This window comes from Peromyscus maniculatus, chromosome 13 (assembly GCF_049852395.1).
Source record: "Peromyscus maniculatus bairdii isolate BWxNUB_F1_BW_parent chromosome 13, HU_Pman_BW_mat_3.1, whole genome shotgun sequence".
In the NCBI taxonomy this organism is placed as follows: Eukaryota; Metazoa; Chordata; class Mammalia; order Rodentia; family Cricetidae; genus Peromyscus; species Peromyscus maniculatus.
In genome coordinates this window covers 5,590,048-5,604,074 of record NC_134864.1, presented here as the reverse complement: position 1 = coordinate 5,604,074, position 14,027 = coordinate 5,590,048, and the positions used below count along the sequence as shown (strand labels likewise).

General features: G+C 47.8%; 1 protein-coding gene and 1 non-coding gene across 7 annotated transcripts in view; both read right to left on the bottom strand.

Annotated features, from left to right (window-relative positions):
- Positions 1-499: 499 nt before the first annotated feature.
- Atg16l1 (autophagy related 16 like 1) overlaps positions 500-14,027 on the bottom strand; it is a 32,713-nt gene continuing 19,185 nt past the window's right edge. For all 6 annotated transcript variants that reach the window (XM_076549527.1, XM_006984235.4, XM_006984236.4 and 3 more), the window contains 9 exons: positions 13,456-13,561; positions 12,099-12,169; positions 10,219-10,290; positions 6,160-6,280; positions 5,677-5,782; positions 3,770-3,919; positions 3,639-3,686; positions 2,458-2,559; positions 500-1,774 (listed from right to left, as the gene is read on the bottom strand). In XM_076549527.1, the coding sequence (XP_076405642.1) occupies positions 1,681-1,774; positions 2,458-2,559; positions 3,639-3,686; positions 3,770-3,919; positions 5,677-5,782; positions 6,160-6,280; positions 10,219-10,290; positions 12,099-12,169; positions 13,456-13,561 (870 nt within the window). In that variant the 3' untranslated portion in view covers positions 500-1,680. The remainder of the gene's footprint in view (positions 1,775-2,457; positions 2,560-3,638; positions 3,687-3,769; positions 3,920-5,676; positions 5,783-6,159; positions 6,281-10,218; positions 10,291-12,098; positions 12,170-13,455; positions 13,562-14,027) is intronic.
- On the bottom strand, positions 7,272-7,534 carry LOC121822152 (small Cajal body-specific RNA 6). The gene has a single exon (XR_006063173.2).

Genomic DNA, 14,027 nt, shown 5'->3' with positions numbered 1-14,027 from the left:
CAGTTCAAAAGCAGGGTCACTGAAGTGACTGTGATGCTCACCTGACGCTCTCTCTCTCTTACAAGGACAGCTGACGTCTGGCACAGTTTCTGCACCCAACTTACACCTCTTCAGTGGCTGCAGGGTATCAGTCCACAGCAACACCCAGGTGGGGTGGAGGGTGGGAGGGATCTGCAGACACCTCCTGTGTTCAGACTTGCACAGGACACAGAGCTGGAGTGCAGTGTTTATGGGAGGGGTGATCGACGGGGATGGGTGACAGGCTGAGAATGACCAACACCAGGAAACTGTTACCTGAAGTACTAAATGCCTGCTGGGTAAGGCTGTGTAGCCTCGTTACCCCACCCACTGGGAGGCAAGAGGATCTACACACAAAGCAACACCGAATCTCCTAAAGGACCAGGTATCAAAAAATCAGTTCCTTTCCTCCTTACTTAAGGACATAAAAGAAAGAAGAAAACAAACAAACCAATACAAAATGCAACCAAGACGCAAGGAGTTTGAAAAGTATATAACACATTTTTTTTCTTTATTGACAATCAAGTTCTGTTGGGACACATAATTAAATAAATAAAAGATGTGCCCTGGCCAGCGAATTTCAACTTCCATCAACACAAGCTCTCTGGCAGCAAACCAAGAGGTGAGCTGCAAGCAGGGGAGACGTCAGAGGAAGACTGCCGTCCCTCTTCCCCAGCCCCAGCACTGTCCTTCCTGTCCAGAGAACCAGTGTGGAGGCAAAAGTAAAGTGCAAAGTAAATGTGACAAACACAGGGGGCTTCAGTCACCCAGACACAGCTCAGACGTGTGCACAGGTGAGCGGTACGGACAGCGCTTTCCAGCCTTCATCATAACCAGCCCTAGACAGGCTGCTTGTGCCCAACACTAAGGCCACGGCAGGCTCGGCGGGCACAGTGGCGGGCGGCACAGGACCCAGCACTCGCGGCTTCAGCAGTGAGCCCCCAGCCCAGGTGAGCCCCCAGCCCCCTGCTGTGGCTGCAGTGATGCAGGATGACAATGTGTCTCACCTGCTGCAAATCTACCTGACAGGGAAAGGCTGGCACAGGGCCTTTCCACTCTCCCCCTCTCACACACATACACACAAAGCTATGTGGAAATGTTGGCAGGAAGGGAGCCAGGAGTTCTGAAGGCCAGCCAAAGAACGCAGGAGGTTTTAGCAATGAGACCAGACCCCACCTCCAGCCCTGAAAACAGCTCCACCCATCCTTTGTCACATGAGGACAGGCCTTGCATTTGGTTTCCACCGACCCAATGCCTACAAGTGAGTCCCCTGGGTAAGTGACCCCAGAAGGGGGGTGTGCATCAGGCCACAGTCGACTTTGGAAAGATAGGAAAAGCACAGAGGACCCAATACCCAGTGTGTGGGGTTGTCCTTGGCACTGTGTCCAGTGGGGAGACCCAGCAGGGACCCTGTGCTCCCCATGAGGTATGGAAGGTCAGAGTTAGTAGTGTTTCCCATCCAAATGCAGACAAGAACCCAAACTTCTGCTAGGGACCTGCAGAGTCAGTTGGATTCAGTGTTGGTTCTTCGAGGCCTTAGAGACCTCAAGTCAAAGTTCTCAGGAAAGCCACGGCACCACATGGCTCCAGCTCTTCTCTGGGAGGACACATCACCCTCCAAGACAGGGCTGTGGAGATCCCGCGCTGCTCCTGAGGGGTACATCAAGGTTGTGCCCACAACACAGCTTTGCTTCCTTTGTCCACACTGACAACATGCAAGCCCGAGGGGGCCCATGCCACCGCATTTATGGAGGAGCTTTAAGGATCAACGAGAAGAGATTTCAGTCAGCTAGACAGCAGGCCCAGGCACGTGGGAAATACAGGCCCCCCACCCACAGCAGGGACTCAGGCTAAGAGAGCTGCATTATTCCAGTAAGCACCACTGGACTAGACAGAAGACGCTGTCTCCTTTAGCAACCAGGCCTTGTCTGCTCACCCCAAGAGCAGCTCTGAGCGAAGCAGGGAGACAACACACCACAAAGCTGCACAACCCACAAGGTCATCAGGAGAGGCCGCTGACCCACAGGAAGCCAGGGCCTCTGTTCTAGTGGGCAGGTAGCTTTGGGCACAGAATAAGTAACAAGGGCCCAAGGCTACTAATCTGGCAGGTGAGGAAGGCATGTAAAAACGAGTGTTTAGAATTGTGGAGTTACTGACAGACGAGAGAGTCAAGGAAGGGAGGGAGAAGAGATGGAGGACGGAGTAGGAAAAAGGATGAAGAGTCTACCCGCTGCACCTCAATCACCGTGGTCTGCGAGACTGCTGAGTGGTGCAGCCTGGCCCCCCTAGCCGTGGTCAGTCAGCCCTGCAAATGAGAGCAGACTGCCCTCAAGAGGCTCGGAGGTTCACACCCAACCAGATATGACAACCCCTGGGATGAAATCACAGGCTCTGCTTGGGATGTGGGCCTGAATACACGCACTGATGGGTCCATCTTACCTGTGCTGTTTTGAAAGAACCTTCTCCACTTTCCCTGTGAGCACACTCCAGACATAAAGAGAACCCTCGGCTGAGCCTGCTGCCACATAACTGCCATCAGGGCTAGAGAAGACAACAGGAGAGCAAAAGGTGTAGAGCTTTGACCTCACGTGACTGACCACGCCTGTGCTCACAGATGCAGGTCATGGGTTAGCCATGAACACGGCAGCCGAATGTTCTTTCAGCCGCCCGGCCACTGAAGAGCAGTGCCAGATCGCATCTTCAGGCCCCCATCCCTACCTACCTACCAGACTCAAACAACACACAGAAGAGCCCAGAGCCAACCTCCAAACAGCTTAAGGTTTCCACCCATGAACAGACTTGTTGCACGGTTTAGAGAGTAGGCAGGGGAACCCATGAAATGTTGAGACGTAGGCTGGGGAGATGGCTTAATGGGTCAGAGTGTTTACTGCAACTCGGGGATCCAAGTTTGAATCTCCAAAACCCATGCTAAAAAAGTGTGTGTGTGCACATTTGTACTGCTGGAAGAGACAGGCTTTCTGGGGCTCGCAGGTTGTCAGCCCAGCTCCAGGTTCAGTGAAAGACTGACTGTCTCAAGGGAACAGAGTAGAACAGTAGAGCAGGACACTAGACGGCCTCCTCTGGTCTCTGCATGTGTGCATAAGCTGGTGAACCCACACACACTCCACATGGAATGGACACTTTTCCCTGTTATGAGAGCCAACCCTGGATGCACGTAAGGAAAGTATGGCACACAGAAGGCAAAGTGAGGGAGGAGGACACTGGCCATCTTAGACTGCACCGTTCCACTCCAGGGAGGCCAGGCCTTTCCACTGTTCCCTGAAACTGTGCCAAGTCTGCGAAGTGGGCAGATGAAAAGGGGAACGTGGCAGCTCACTCAGAACCAATTATCTGTTAACCATGCTCACAATCATGAAAGTAACACTGTTTTTTAAAAAAAAATCCTAGCAGGACCACCAGATGACCCTCAGACTCACTCCTGTACTTTTCTTTAAGTACTTTAAGGATTGGGCTTTACTTCCCTTAAAGGAAAGTGACTAGTTTCTTTATTTAAAAATATGGAACCTTCACGAATCTTCCGTGCTGCCGAAGCGAGCACGGAAATGTCTGGTTTTGATCTCTGAGATAAACCAAGCAGGGGGTAGGACATGGCTACTAACCTGAAGACAACTCGGGTCCAGTCAGAGCCGCATTTGAAGCCAGGAGCACTGAAACAAACAGCGGACAGATCAGCTAGCACCCACCTGCACCCACCCTGCACTCACCCGGCAGGCCAGGCCAGGCCCGGTACCTGAATGTCTGCTTGACAGTGTTTGTCCGGAGGTCAATGACTTTCAGCAGGTCATCACGGGAGCAGCTCAGGAGCTCAGTTCTCTCCGGGTTTAAGTCCAGAGCAGTGATCTTCCCCAACAGCTCCATCTCTCGGACCACACTCTCTGATCTAAAGGAGACAGAAGCCTGAGACCTAAGGCAAGTGGACCACTCCCAACTTGACTAGGCTGTTATGTCACTGAACAAAATTGATGCTACCCAGCTAGATCCAACCGTCTTCAAGGGCAGTAAGCATGCCTCTGGCCTCACTACTATTTATCAAACTTTCCCCACAAAAGAGCCCACAGGAATGTTGAGTACTAGAACTGCGGGACTGGTTAGAAATTTTCTTGCCTGTTTTTAGAATAACAGGACAACCACCACCAGAACTTCTGATAAGCAAGAGTGAGCCGGGGTGACTGCTGAACAGCATTGCTTTCTCTCTTTTCTGCTGCAGACTGAGTCGGAGGCCTCGTGAGCATGGTAAGCACGTGTCCCGCCACTGGTGTGCCCCCAAGCTGCAGATCAGTACAGTCTCTACATGCTACTTTCAGCTTTTACGTAAGGCTGGAGCAGAAGCTGCTGTGGTGGGTCTGAGGAGCCACAGACCCTGTCACGCTCAGGTAGTTTCACCGTGGCTGCTTCAAACACGGGACTGGATGACCCCTGGGGACAGGTGTCACTTTGTGCATCTCCTGCTTCCCCAGTTCTCTCACACACTCAATCCACAGCAGTCAGTCAGCTCATAGGCCACCACTAGACATGCCCAATGGGGGCACTCCCAATGGCTTTGCTGAAGGCTTCCAATGAACTTATTTGCTGTCTTAACTGAGCAGAAGTTTGTCTTGTTATCATATATACAGCTATAGACTCCTACTCCAATTCTCTGGTATGTGGGTCATTTTATTGACAAATTAAGGATTAGCTAGGAGACTTGTAATATCCAGCGAGATTCTAAAATTACATGTTTTAAGTTCAAACTTCAGATTTGGGGGGAAAAAAGACAAAATACAGCTTGAAGTAGGGTCTAGGAGTCACAAGCTTCACGATGATGTCCTTGTGGGCACTGTGCATTTCAAAGTCCATCCAGAGCCACACATTCTCACCTCTTTCTCCACTCACGAGCCCCCTACCTGAAGTGTGGCCTCTCTACTCAACCCAATCACCAGCCACCTCTGTCCTCAGCAAGCAGCTCAGGGCCTCACCTCACTGGACCCCCTTGGTCCTGACAGGCCTCCTCCTGACCTTGCCCAGCAATGGGAACCTCCTAGTATGTCCCTATCTATGCCCTGCTGCCACGAATTCAGGTCCTCATCAACACTGTGCTTTCAATGTGCCCTAACCTGCTCTCTGAAGACAGAACAAATCACCGAGCAGCTTTGAGAGTCAGAGCCATCACTTTTTTCTCTTACCATCCACACTCAAACATCAGGACATCGGATTCCCCACTCACCCTGCTATCTCATTGGCCCTCTGCTTGCTACATGTCAGCTACAGCAGGCTGTTCTAGTTGGGCATGCCTTTTAATGGCTTTCTGCCGTATAAAGTCCATTCGTTTCTCCAGATTAATTCCCATTCCCATCACCACGAAAAAGGCCAGTCTTCACTACAGCAAAATGTTCACTGCCCTGTGTTCTGTCTTCCCTGTTTCAACTTAATTTGCCTAAAGGTAGGAATGAGTATCTTCTCATCTCGGCTGATCTTACAGCTGGAAGAACATCTGGTACATAGCACATGTACAACAAATGATGGCTGTTGTGTGTAAAGAATAGCACAGCTCAGACCCAGGTGTCCTGGAGTAGGAGAACACACCTGCACACCAAGCGTGCTCACAGCTCTTTAAATGTACTTTCATTAGCCTCCACACCAAGCTCCTAGGCACCATACCTTATATCCCAGAAACGAATTTTCTTGTCAAAATGTCCACTCATTACACATTGCTCAGTGCAAACAATGTCATTGCAGCTGGAACCTGCAAATACTGTCTTTATGCCTGAAAGAAAACCACACATCATCAATCAAAGGCAACCATGTGGCTATACACGTATATAACATGGACATACTCTTCAACGCTGAACACCCCGAATTACAAATTGAAATGAGACCAAGCAGAAATGACCCTCCTTACCCCAGTGTCCCTAAGACTGAAATAAACCTGGGGTTCAGACTGATTACACAAAATGCAAGCTCTGATGTGGCACATCACCTCATCACTAATATCTATACAGAGAGGGGGGGAGAGGGAGACGGAGAGGGGGAGGTGGGGGGGAGGGAGGGAGGGAGGGAGAGGGAGAGAGAGAGAGAGAGAGAGAGAGAGAGAGAGAGAGAGAGAGAGAGAGAGAGAGAGAGAGAGAGACTGAATTTCCTCACAGACTTTGCTGCGGAGATCCCAGAGTTTGAGGGTCCGGTCGTGACTTCCTGAGACTATCCGAGCATTGTCCAGCAGGAACTTGGCAGAGAGCACTTTCCCACTGTGGCCTGTGAGTGTGTGCTAGGAGAGAGGACACAGACAGGGTGAGCCTTGGGATGACACACTGCCCTCCCAGAGGAGGGCCAGAGCCAGTCTCAAATAGCCTTGAAATCCTGCCAGACACCCTCAAAGTAATCAGAAGAGAGGAAAGAAATGTGGCATATGGAGAACACTTCACCTAACTCAGCCTCAATCAAAGAAGCTGCATGTTTCATCTGAAGCACTTTCTACTAGGCACTCCATTTATGACCTGAGGACTAGCTTTCAGAATCTTCCAGAAACTATTTATGGTGCTGTGTTGCTTTGGTTTGATCTTGAATGGTCCCCAAGGACTAACGTGTTGAGGCTTGGTCTCTTTAGTCTGTGGCCCAATGGGAAGATTACACATTGAGCAGCACACGCTCCCCCGGAAGACTGGGGCCCCTCGACAGGCCCAAGCAACCATGGACTAAACTTCTGAAACCTGAGCTCGAGATGTTGATGTTAGGCGTTCTGTCCTCTCTTATGAAGTCTCTCACAACACTGGCTGAAAGCTGATACCAAACACAGAGATCAAGGCCACAAAGATACAGACGGACAAGGTGTTGCATACATAATCCCAGTACTTGGATTCCTGGAATCTTTAAACTCTCAATCAGCCTGGGCAACATAGTAAGACTTGGGGATATAGCTCAGTGGCAGAGCACTTGTGAGCACATATGAGGCTCTAGACCCCAGCACTAGAGCAGTGGGGATCTCCTACTAAAGATAAATAAATACACAGTACCAAACTTCATAAACTCTTTGAAACTCAAAAAATAGGCAACAGACAGCAATAGAGGATGCTTTGAAAATCTCCATCTCCACTCCTCTAGTGCTGGGATTAATAGGTGTACCACCAAGTCTGGCTCAAATTACTGAAGTCAGTCCTGTACTTAAAGTGAGAACAGACAGGTCCACTGCAGGCATAATTTACAAGAAACATCAGAACTCCATATAGACAATTAGAAGACATGGGACATTTACAATAAGAGGTCTCAGCTTGAAAGTCAGATCACAGCCAAGGACGCCAACACTCCCAACGATCCAATCCCTTTGAGACTAAGCTGTTGGATGCCAACCAGCGTCTTCCCTGGCTTGTCAGGGAGCACAGAATGGAGACATCACTACATGTCAGCTACTGTTTTGCCCACGACAGCACTACTAGAGCATGATGGGAAAGAGGCAAGCAGCTGGGGATGCAGGATGCTGGTAGGCGACCTCGGAAGTCAGACCTTTTACTATTCATCATTGACCTCTTTTCAAGGTAGTTTTTTGTTTGTTTTTATTTTTTTGAGACAAGATCTCACTATGTAGACAAGGCTACCTTCTGAGTACTGGGATTAAAGGCATGTGCTAACATGCCTGGCTTTTTATTTTTACTTATTTTTAAAGGTTTACTTTTTTTGTGTGTACACCACTGCAGCTTCCAGGAGGTTGAGGCACTGGATCCCCTAGAGTTGATGCCCCAGGTAGTTGTGAATGGAACTCTGGTCTTTTGCAAGAGCACTTTGGCATTCAACTGCTGAGGCATCTCTTCAGCCCTTCTGCTTTTTATATATTATTATTAATTAGGTGTGTGAATGTCAAGTGGAGTCAGTCCTCCCCTCCCTTTACAAGGTCCCAGGGATCAAACTCAAATCATCAGGCCTGTATGGTAAGCACAATATTTCCCGAGCCATCTCTGGCTTCGCAGGGGTCATTTTTTTTTTTTTTTTTTTTTTTAAATTAAAGACAGATACTCACTCTGTAACCTTGGCTGTCCTAGAGTTCACTATGCTGACCAGACGAATTAAAGGCATGCACAATCACACCTGACTAGAATCATTTTTTACAAGCATACTCCCCCACCCCGTCATTTCTGGAACCTAGGAGGAGCTGCCTGAGCCCCTTAGGTACGGAAGTCATAGAAAAAAGGCCCCCACACCTTCCATTTACCCACAGACAAGACACAGCCACCAGCAGACCAAAGCTCCCACAGCTACCTAGCAAGGCTAGTCTCTCAAATGCTGCTGCAGGCCAGCCTAAGGATGGTATCACTAGCACCCACCTCATCCACGAGGCCCAGTGTCTAGGTCTCGGTGCTTCATCTCAGGGAACTGGAAACAATCCCAAATCTGATCTCCATCTTCTAGGTCTACTTCTCCAGCTGCCTCATCCAGATTTGAGGAGGGTGCTCCCCATTTATCTATAATTTTTCTTTACCAATGACACAAACACCAACCCCTAATTCATATTGCCTCAAATGATTCCATTTTTCCTCCCAGGCTCCAGTATAAAGAAACCTGCAGGTTCCTCTTCCATAGTTCGTCAGCACTATTACATCTCAGTCTAGAAGCATAGGTCTCAATTCAAATTCTAACCACATTATTTAACTGTGTGACCTTTCACCCCCTATCTGAATCTGTCTTGTCTACCTCTCTCATCTGAGTTCCCAGATAATTAAAAAGAAATACATAAAAGAGTCACAGCTCGGCACTATATCCAAAACACACACACACACACACACACACACACACACACACACACACACACACACACACACACACACACGCTTTCTCTTTAAGCAAACTAACTCCTAGAAGTATTCACTCAATCTTAAATACCCAATAACAGATGAACAGAGTTGGGCATGTGTCCTACCATAGCACCGAGGAGGCAGAGGCAGGAGAATTGTTGCAAAGCAGAGGCCAATCTGGATTCTACGAGTTCCATGCCAGTCAACGTTACGTAGAGAAAATTCTGATCAAATAATAAAAAGGTGTGTGTATGTGTGCACGCCCTTGTGCACTGGTGGCTCACAACTTCCTGTGACACCACTAGGCTCCACAGACCCCTGTTCTCATGTGCACATACCCACACAGATACAGGCACACTACTTCAAAAAGAACTAAAAAAAGAAGACCAAAAAAGATGAACAGTTAAACAAATGACAGCTGACCACAGGTGAATCACTGTGCATTCAGAAGCAGCACTGGCCGGGCACCTTTTCCATGTTTAGAATGCAAAACTGTGGTGCAACACCTGAAAACGTGTGGGATGTTTGCACACAAATGCCGCAGCAGCCCCCTGCTGCAGGGCTCCCTTCAGAAAACACAAGGCTGACTCTTCACCACTCACAGTACGTATCTGCCATCTTTCTGGGCTCATGTGTGACATGTTCAGAATGGATTTCTCCTTCAACTGAGAATCAGGAAAGTGAAAAGCTAAAGTGGTAAGTTAATCTGCTTCTGAAGAACCTTCTAGGTTCATCCTCATAGCATTCAGTGAGACCACCAAAATACCTGTAAAGACCACTCTAACGAAACCGACTCCCTCTGCAGAGCTCAAATATTCATTTTAACACCATGTCATTCTGTGGGCCGACACAAAAGCAACCACTTAGAATGCCCCACCAATGCCAAACGCCCTGTGTTATCTCCCGGTAAGATTACGTGAGAACTTCTCTCCAGTAGTTACTGAACTCTCAGAACCACCCTGTTCTGAGCACTGTCCTGGGTATCAAACTGGGCTCAGATGCACACTTCCTCATGAGCTGACGCCATCCTTCTCCCTCCTCTGCACCTATCTCCTGTTCCCAGCTCTGCCATCTGTGTAAGCACATCCATGTATTTCTGTAGTCCTAAGTCCCAACTAGGAGGCAATTTTCAGGGCTTAGGGCTCTTACAAACCACAATGCACAGGCCTTTAAACCCAGCACTTGGGAGGCAGAGGCAGGTGTATCTCTGAGTTCAAGGCCAGCCTGGTCTACAGAGTGAGTTCCAAGATAGCCAGGGCTACACAGAGAAACCCTATCTCAAAATACAAAAACAAAACAAATATATATATATATTTGTATATATTTATAAATACCTGCCAGGTTTGTTTTTTTTTAATATTTCACACACTGATTAACACATGCAATTAGAAGATTATGCTAGCTTTCTCATACTGGGTCTTACCCTTAATCGAGAATCATCCACAGTCCAGATTCGGCTTGCAAAATCGTTTGAAGCTGCTAAGAGGTAAGCTCCCTACAAGAATAAAAAGAAAAACGTTTAGCAAAATTCAGTTCACATATACAAATTCCCCAGTCCAAGAAGGAATTCAGACATTTCAACTACACCTCTAAGCTAGGCACGACCTATATTGCCAAGGTGTTTACAACTCCCCACCTAGTCTTTGAGGCCGAGTCCTTCTTCCTGGACTCACCTGACCTTACAAGAGCACGGTAGGCATCTCAAGCTCTAGGTAGAGCTCGGTCTCGCCCACTCGGGCTCCCCTTCACCCGAGTCCTTAACAATAGACGGGACTTCCTTCCAACACTGAGCAAACCAGAAAGCCTCCTCACTCATCTCCTATCTTCAAGGCTGCCATCTTCCCCATCCTGCTCCTTCCTCTGGGCTTTTGTGGGCCATTTCAGACCTGCATTTTTATTCTGAATCTGTTTGTCAAACCTCTCAGGAACTGAGATGTAGCTAAATGGTAAGGCACTTGTATAGCACGTCCAAGTACCTGGATTTGATCCCCAAAATTGCCAAGAAACCTCTCAAGAATGGCTTTATGGTTATTTAAACATTTTGACATCATATATATTCTGAACCCCACACAACTAACCATTCTTATTTCCTTATTTCCCCCCAATATCCTGGCACCACTGCTTGAGGCATAAAGATGACTAACACCTAGACAGTGCCCATCCTTTAAGAGAAGGTTCTCAGCTCTGTGAAGAGGCAGATGTGGTTAGCACCTTCCCCAGGAGGGCAACAAAATTCAGGAAACAGAGGCTATTAGAAAACAGAGGAAAGGTTCCATCACATCGTGAGTATTCATGAGCAACAGGGATGCTACCATTACTCACCAGCTCCCGGACTGGCCCTGCTCCAGCTCTTCTCTCTGCTTCCTCTGCTACAATGCCAACCTTTGCATATGACCTCGAGGTCTGTCTCAAATGGCTTACTTTGGTCCCTAAGCCACCCCAGAGGTGCATTACCTTAATACAAAGATGTGCAATTCAATGCTTTCTTGCCATTCCCTTAAAATTTTAAGCTGAGCAGTGGTGGTACATGCCTTTAATCCCAACACTTGGGAGGCAGAGGCAGGAGGATCTCTGAGTTCAAGGCCAGCCTGGTCTACAGAGTGAGTTCCAGGATAGCCAGGGCTACACAGAGAAACCCTGTCTCCAAAACCAAAACCAAAACCAAAACCACCAAACAAATGTATGTCTGTATGTCTGTATGTAGTGTGTGTGTGTGTGTGTGTGTGTGTGTAAAACGCTGAGGAGTCAGTTCTCTATTTTCACCACATAGATCCCAGGGATCTAACACGAGCCACCTTGCTGGCCTCGGTCTTGTAAAGGGAAATTCCTTGAGAGAAGCCACCACTCTGACCCCTAGGAACATGCATCTAAACCAACAACACTGGGCTGTGAAACAGATTGAAGTGGTGAGAGTCAGTTGGTCTCTGATCTACTTTTAACCCTCCCCAGTGTGGACTGGATTCAAATGGCAGAGAACAGAAGTTTTGTGGTTTTTTTTTTTTTTTTTTTTTTTTTGGGAGATAAGGTTTCTCTGTGTAGCCCTGGCTGTCCTGGAACTAGCTCTGTAGACCAGGTTGGCCTCCAACTCACGAAGATCTACCTGACTCTTCCTCCCATGTTGTTTTTGTTTTTAATTTCAAGAATCAGATACCTTAAATTATTTTTTAAAAATCTCTAAAACTGCCGAGCATGGTGCTGCACACTTAGGAGGCAGAGGCAGAGCAGCCTGGTCTCTGCAGAGACCTGTCTCAACAAACAAACAAACAAACAAACGACCTAAAATCACAGGTATCAGGTACTTACAGCACTATCAAATTCAATGCTTGTAATTCCTGCGTTACTGCCAGTCAGGGAACCCTTGAATTCGCATTTATCTGCATGAAATAAAATCAAAAAACTTAAGAGTTAACAAATACATTTAAAAGGGGCTGTGAAACACAAGGCAAGTCAATCATGACACCAAACAGGAGCTTTCCTGCAGCTCTGCAGAATCAGACAAGATAAACAGAAAACATGGGCATTCTGCTGCAATCTCAGTTCTGAAACAAGGAAGATTCAGCAACGTCATATGCATATTTCCAAGTTGTCCTTTGGGACACATGCAGGTCTTTGCATTAGTTCTCACTGAAATCGACCACTAATTTTCATAATTCCTGTTTGGGGAATCTTCATTTCATTGTGGCCTGAAAAACTGTTGGACTCTATAGCCCTATCAATTAAGACAGCCGACTCTGCCGGGCGGTGGTGGCGCACGCCTTTAATCCCAGCACTCGGGAGGCAGAGCCAGGTGGATCTCTGTGAGTTCGAGGCCAGCCTGGGCTACCAAGTGAGCTCCAGGAAAGGCGCAAAGCTACACAGAGAAACCCTGTCTCGAAAAACCAAAAAAAAAAAAAAAAAAAAAAAAAAAAAAAAAAAAAAAAAAAAGACAGCCGACTCTGTATGACTCCCTCCCTCCCTCCTGCACACAATCCTCCCTCACCAGCAGTACTTCTCCGGCCCCACTCTCACCCTTCTAATCTCCTCAGGAGTACTTCACTGACCAAAGGGAACAAAGCTATGCTGCTATCTAGTTAGTGGCGAGGCAAGTGCTCTACTGCGGAGCCACACCCCAACTCTGCATAGTCTTCACGAGGCGCATCTGCCAAGATTTCCTTATGGTTGAGCTCTATCTTCTAACAGCTTCAGTCCTTCCATCTGTCCTAACACAAGTCTCTGAGCAAAACATCGCATTCTCCCAGGCTTCAGCAGACTAAGGGGCTCATCTGAGTCACTTTCCTGCTAACCACAATTCAGGGAAGACAGGCACAACACTTCTCAACAATCCAAAGTTCCACACACTGCTCTTGTTCAAACGAACATCAACAGCAGTGACCCACATCTTTCTCTCTGCTCCAGAGCCTAGAGAAGTCTTCAATGTTAGGAGCATGGGATTTGACCTCAGCCCTGGAGAAGATACAGCAGGAGAACCATGAGTTCCAGGCTAGCCTGCAAATACAGTGAGACTGTCTCCAAAACAAAGATCATGAATTTCACGTCACGTGCTCTCATTGAGTCCCAACTCTACCACTCATATATTAAACAAATTAAAATGTAATTCAAACGAAGCAAAAAGTCACTCACATGTCACCAGGGCTTCTTTCTAAGGACATGGGGCTCTTACCTCCGAATGCTTCCCACAGTTTAACCCTCCGGTCCATGCCTCCAGTGGCCAGTAACCGGGAGCCTGGACTGAACTGCACTGCATTGACTTCCCCATCGTGTGCATCCTGCAAGACAGTAAGTACCTTGTTTCAAGCCCAATTATCATCACTCAGGAGCCTAAGACATATATACACTCCAACTGCCTAACCCTAGGCCAAACACTCAATCTATTAAATAGAGTTGGACCCAACTATGAACTCTGAGTGGGCTCTGTGCCCCAAAGTCTCCCAAGTCTCTAGTTTCATTTCATTCTTACAGTTGCAGTGGCATGGACCCATTCCTTTGAATACAGTACTATCTCACTGTGGAGCCCAGGCAAACCTGAACTACTATTGTAATCCTCTTGCCTTAGCCTCCTGAGCTAAGGGTTACAGGAGTCCCCTAGCATGTTTGGTTTGTATTCGCTTAAACAAAAAGTATTCAAAATCAGTCGGGTGTGGTGACACACACCTCTAATCCCAGCCCTCAGAAGACAGACTGCCAGAAGTTCAAGGCCAGATAGGAAATTCAATGATGTACCCCCACAAAAAA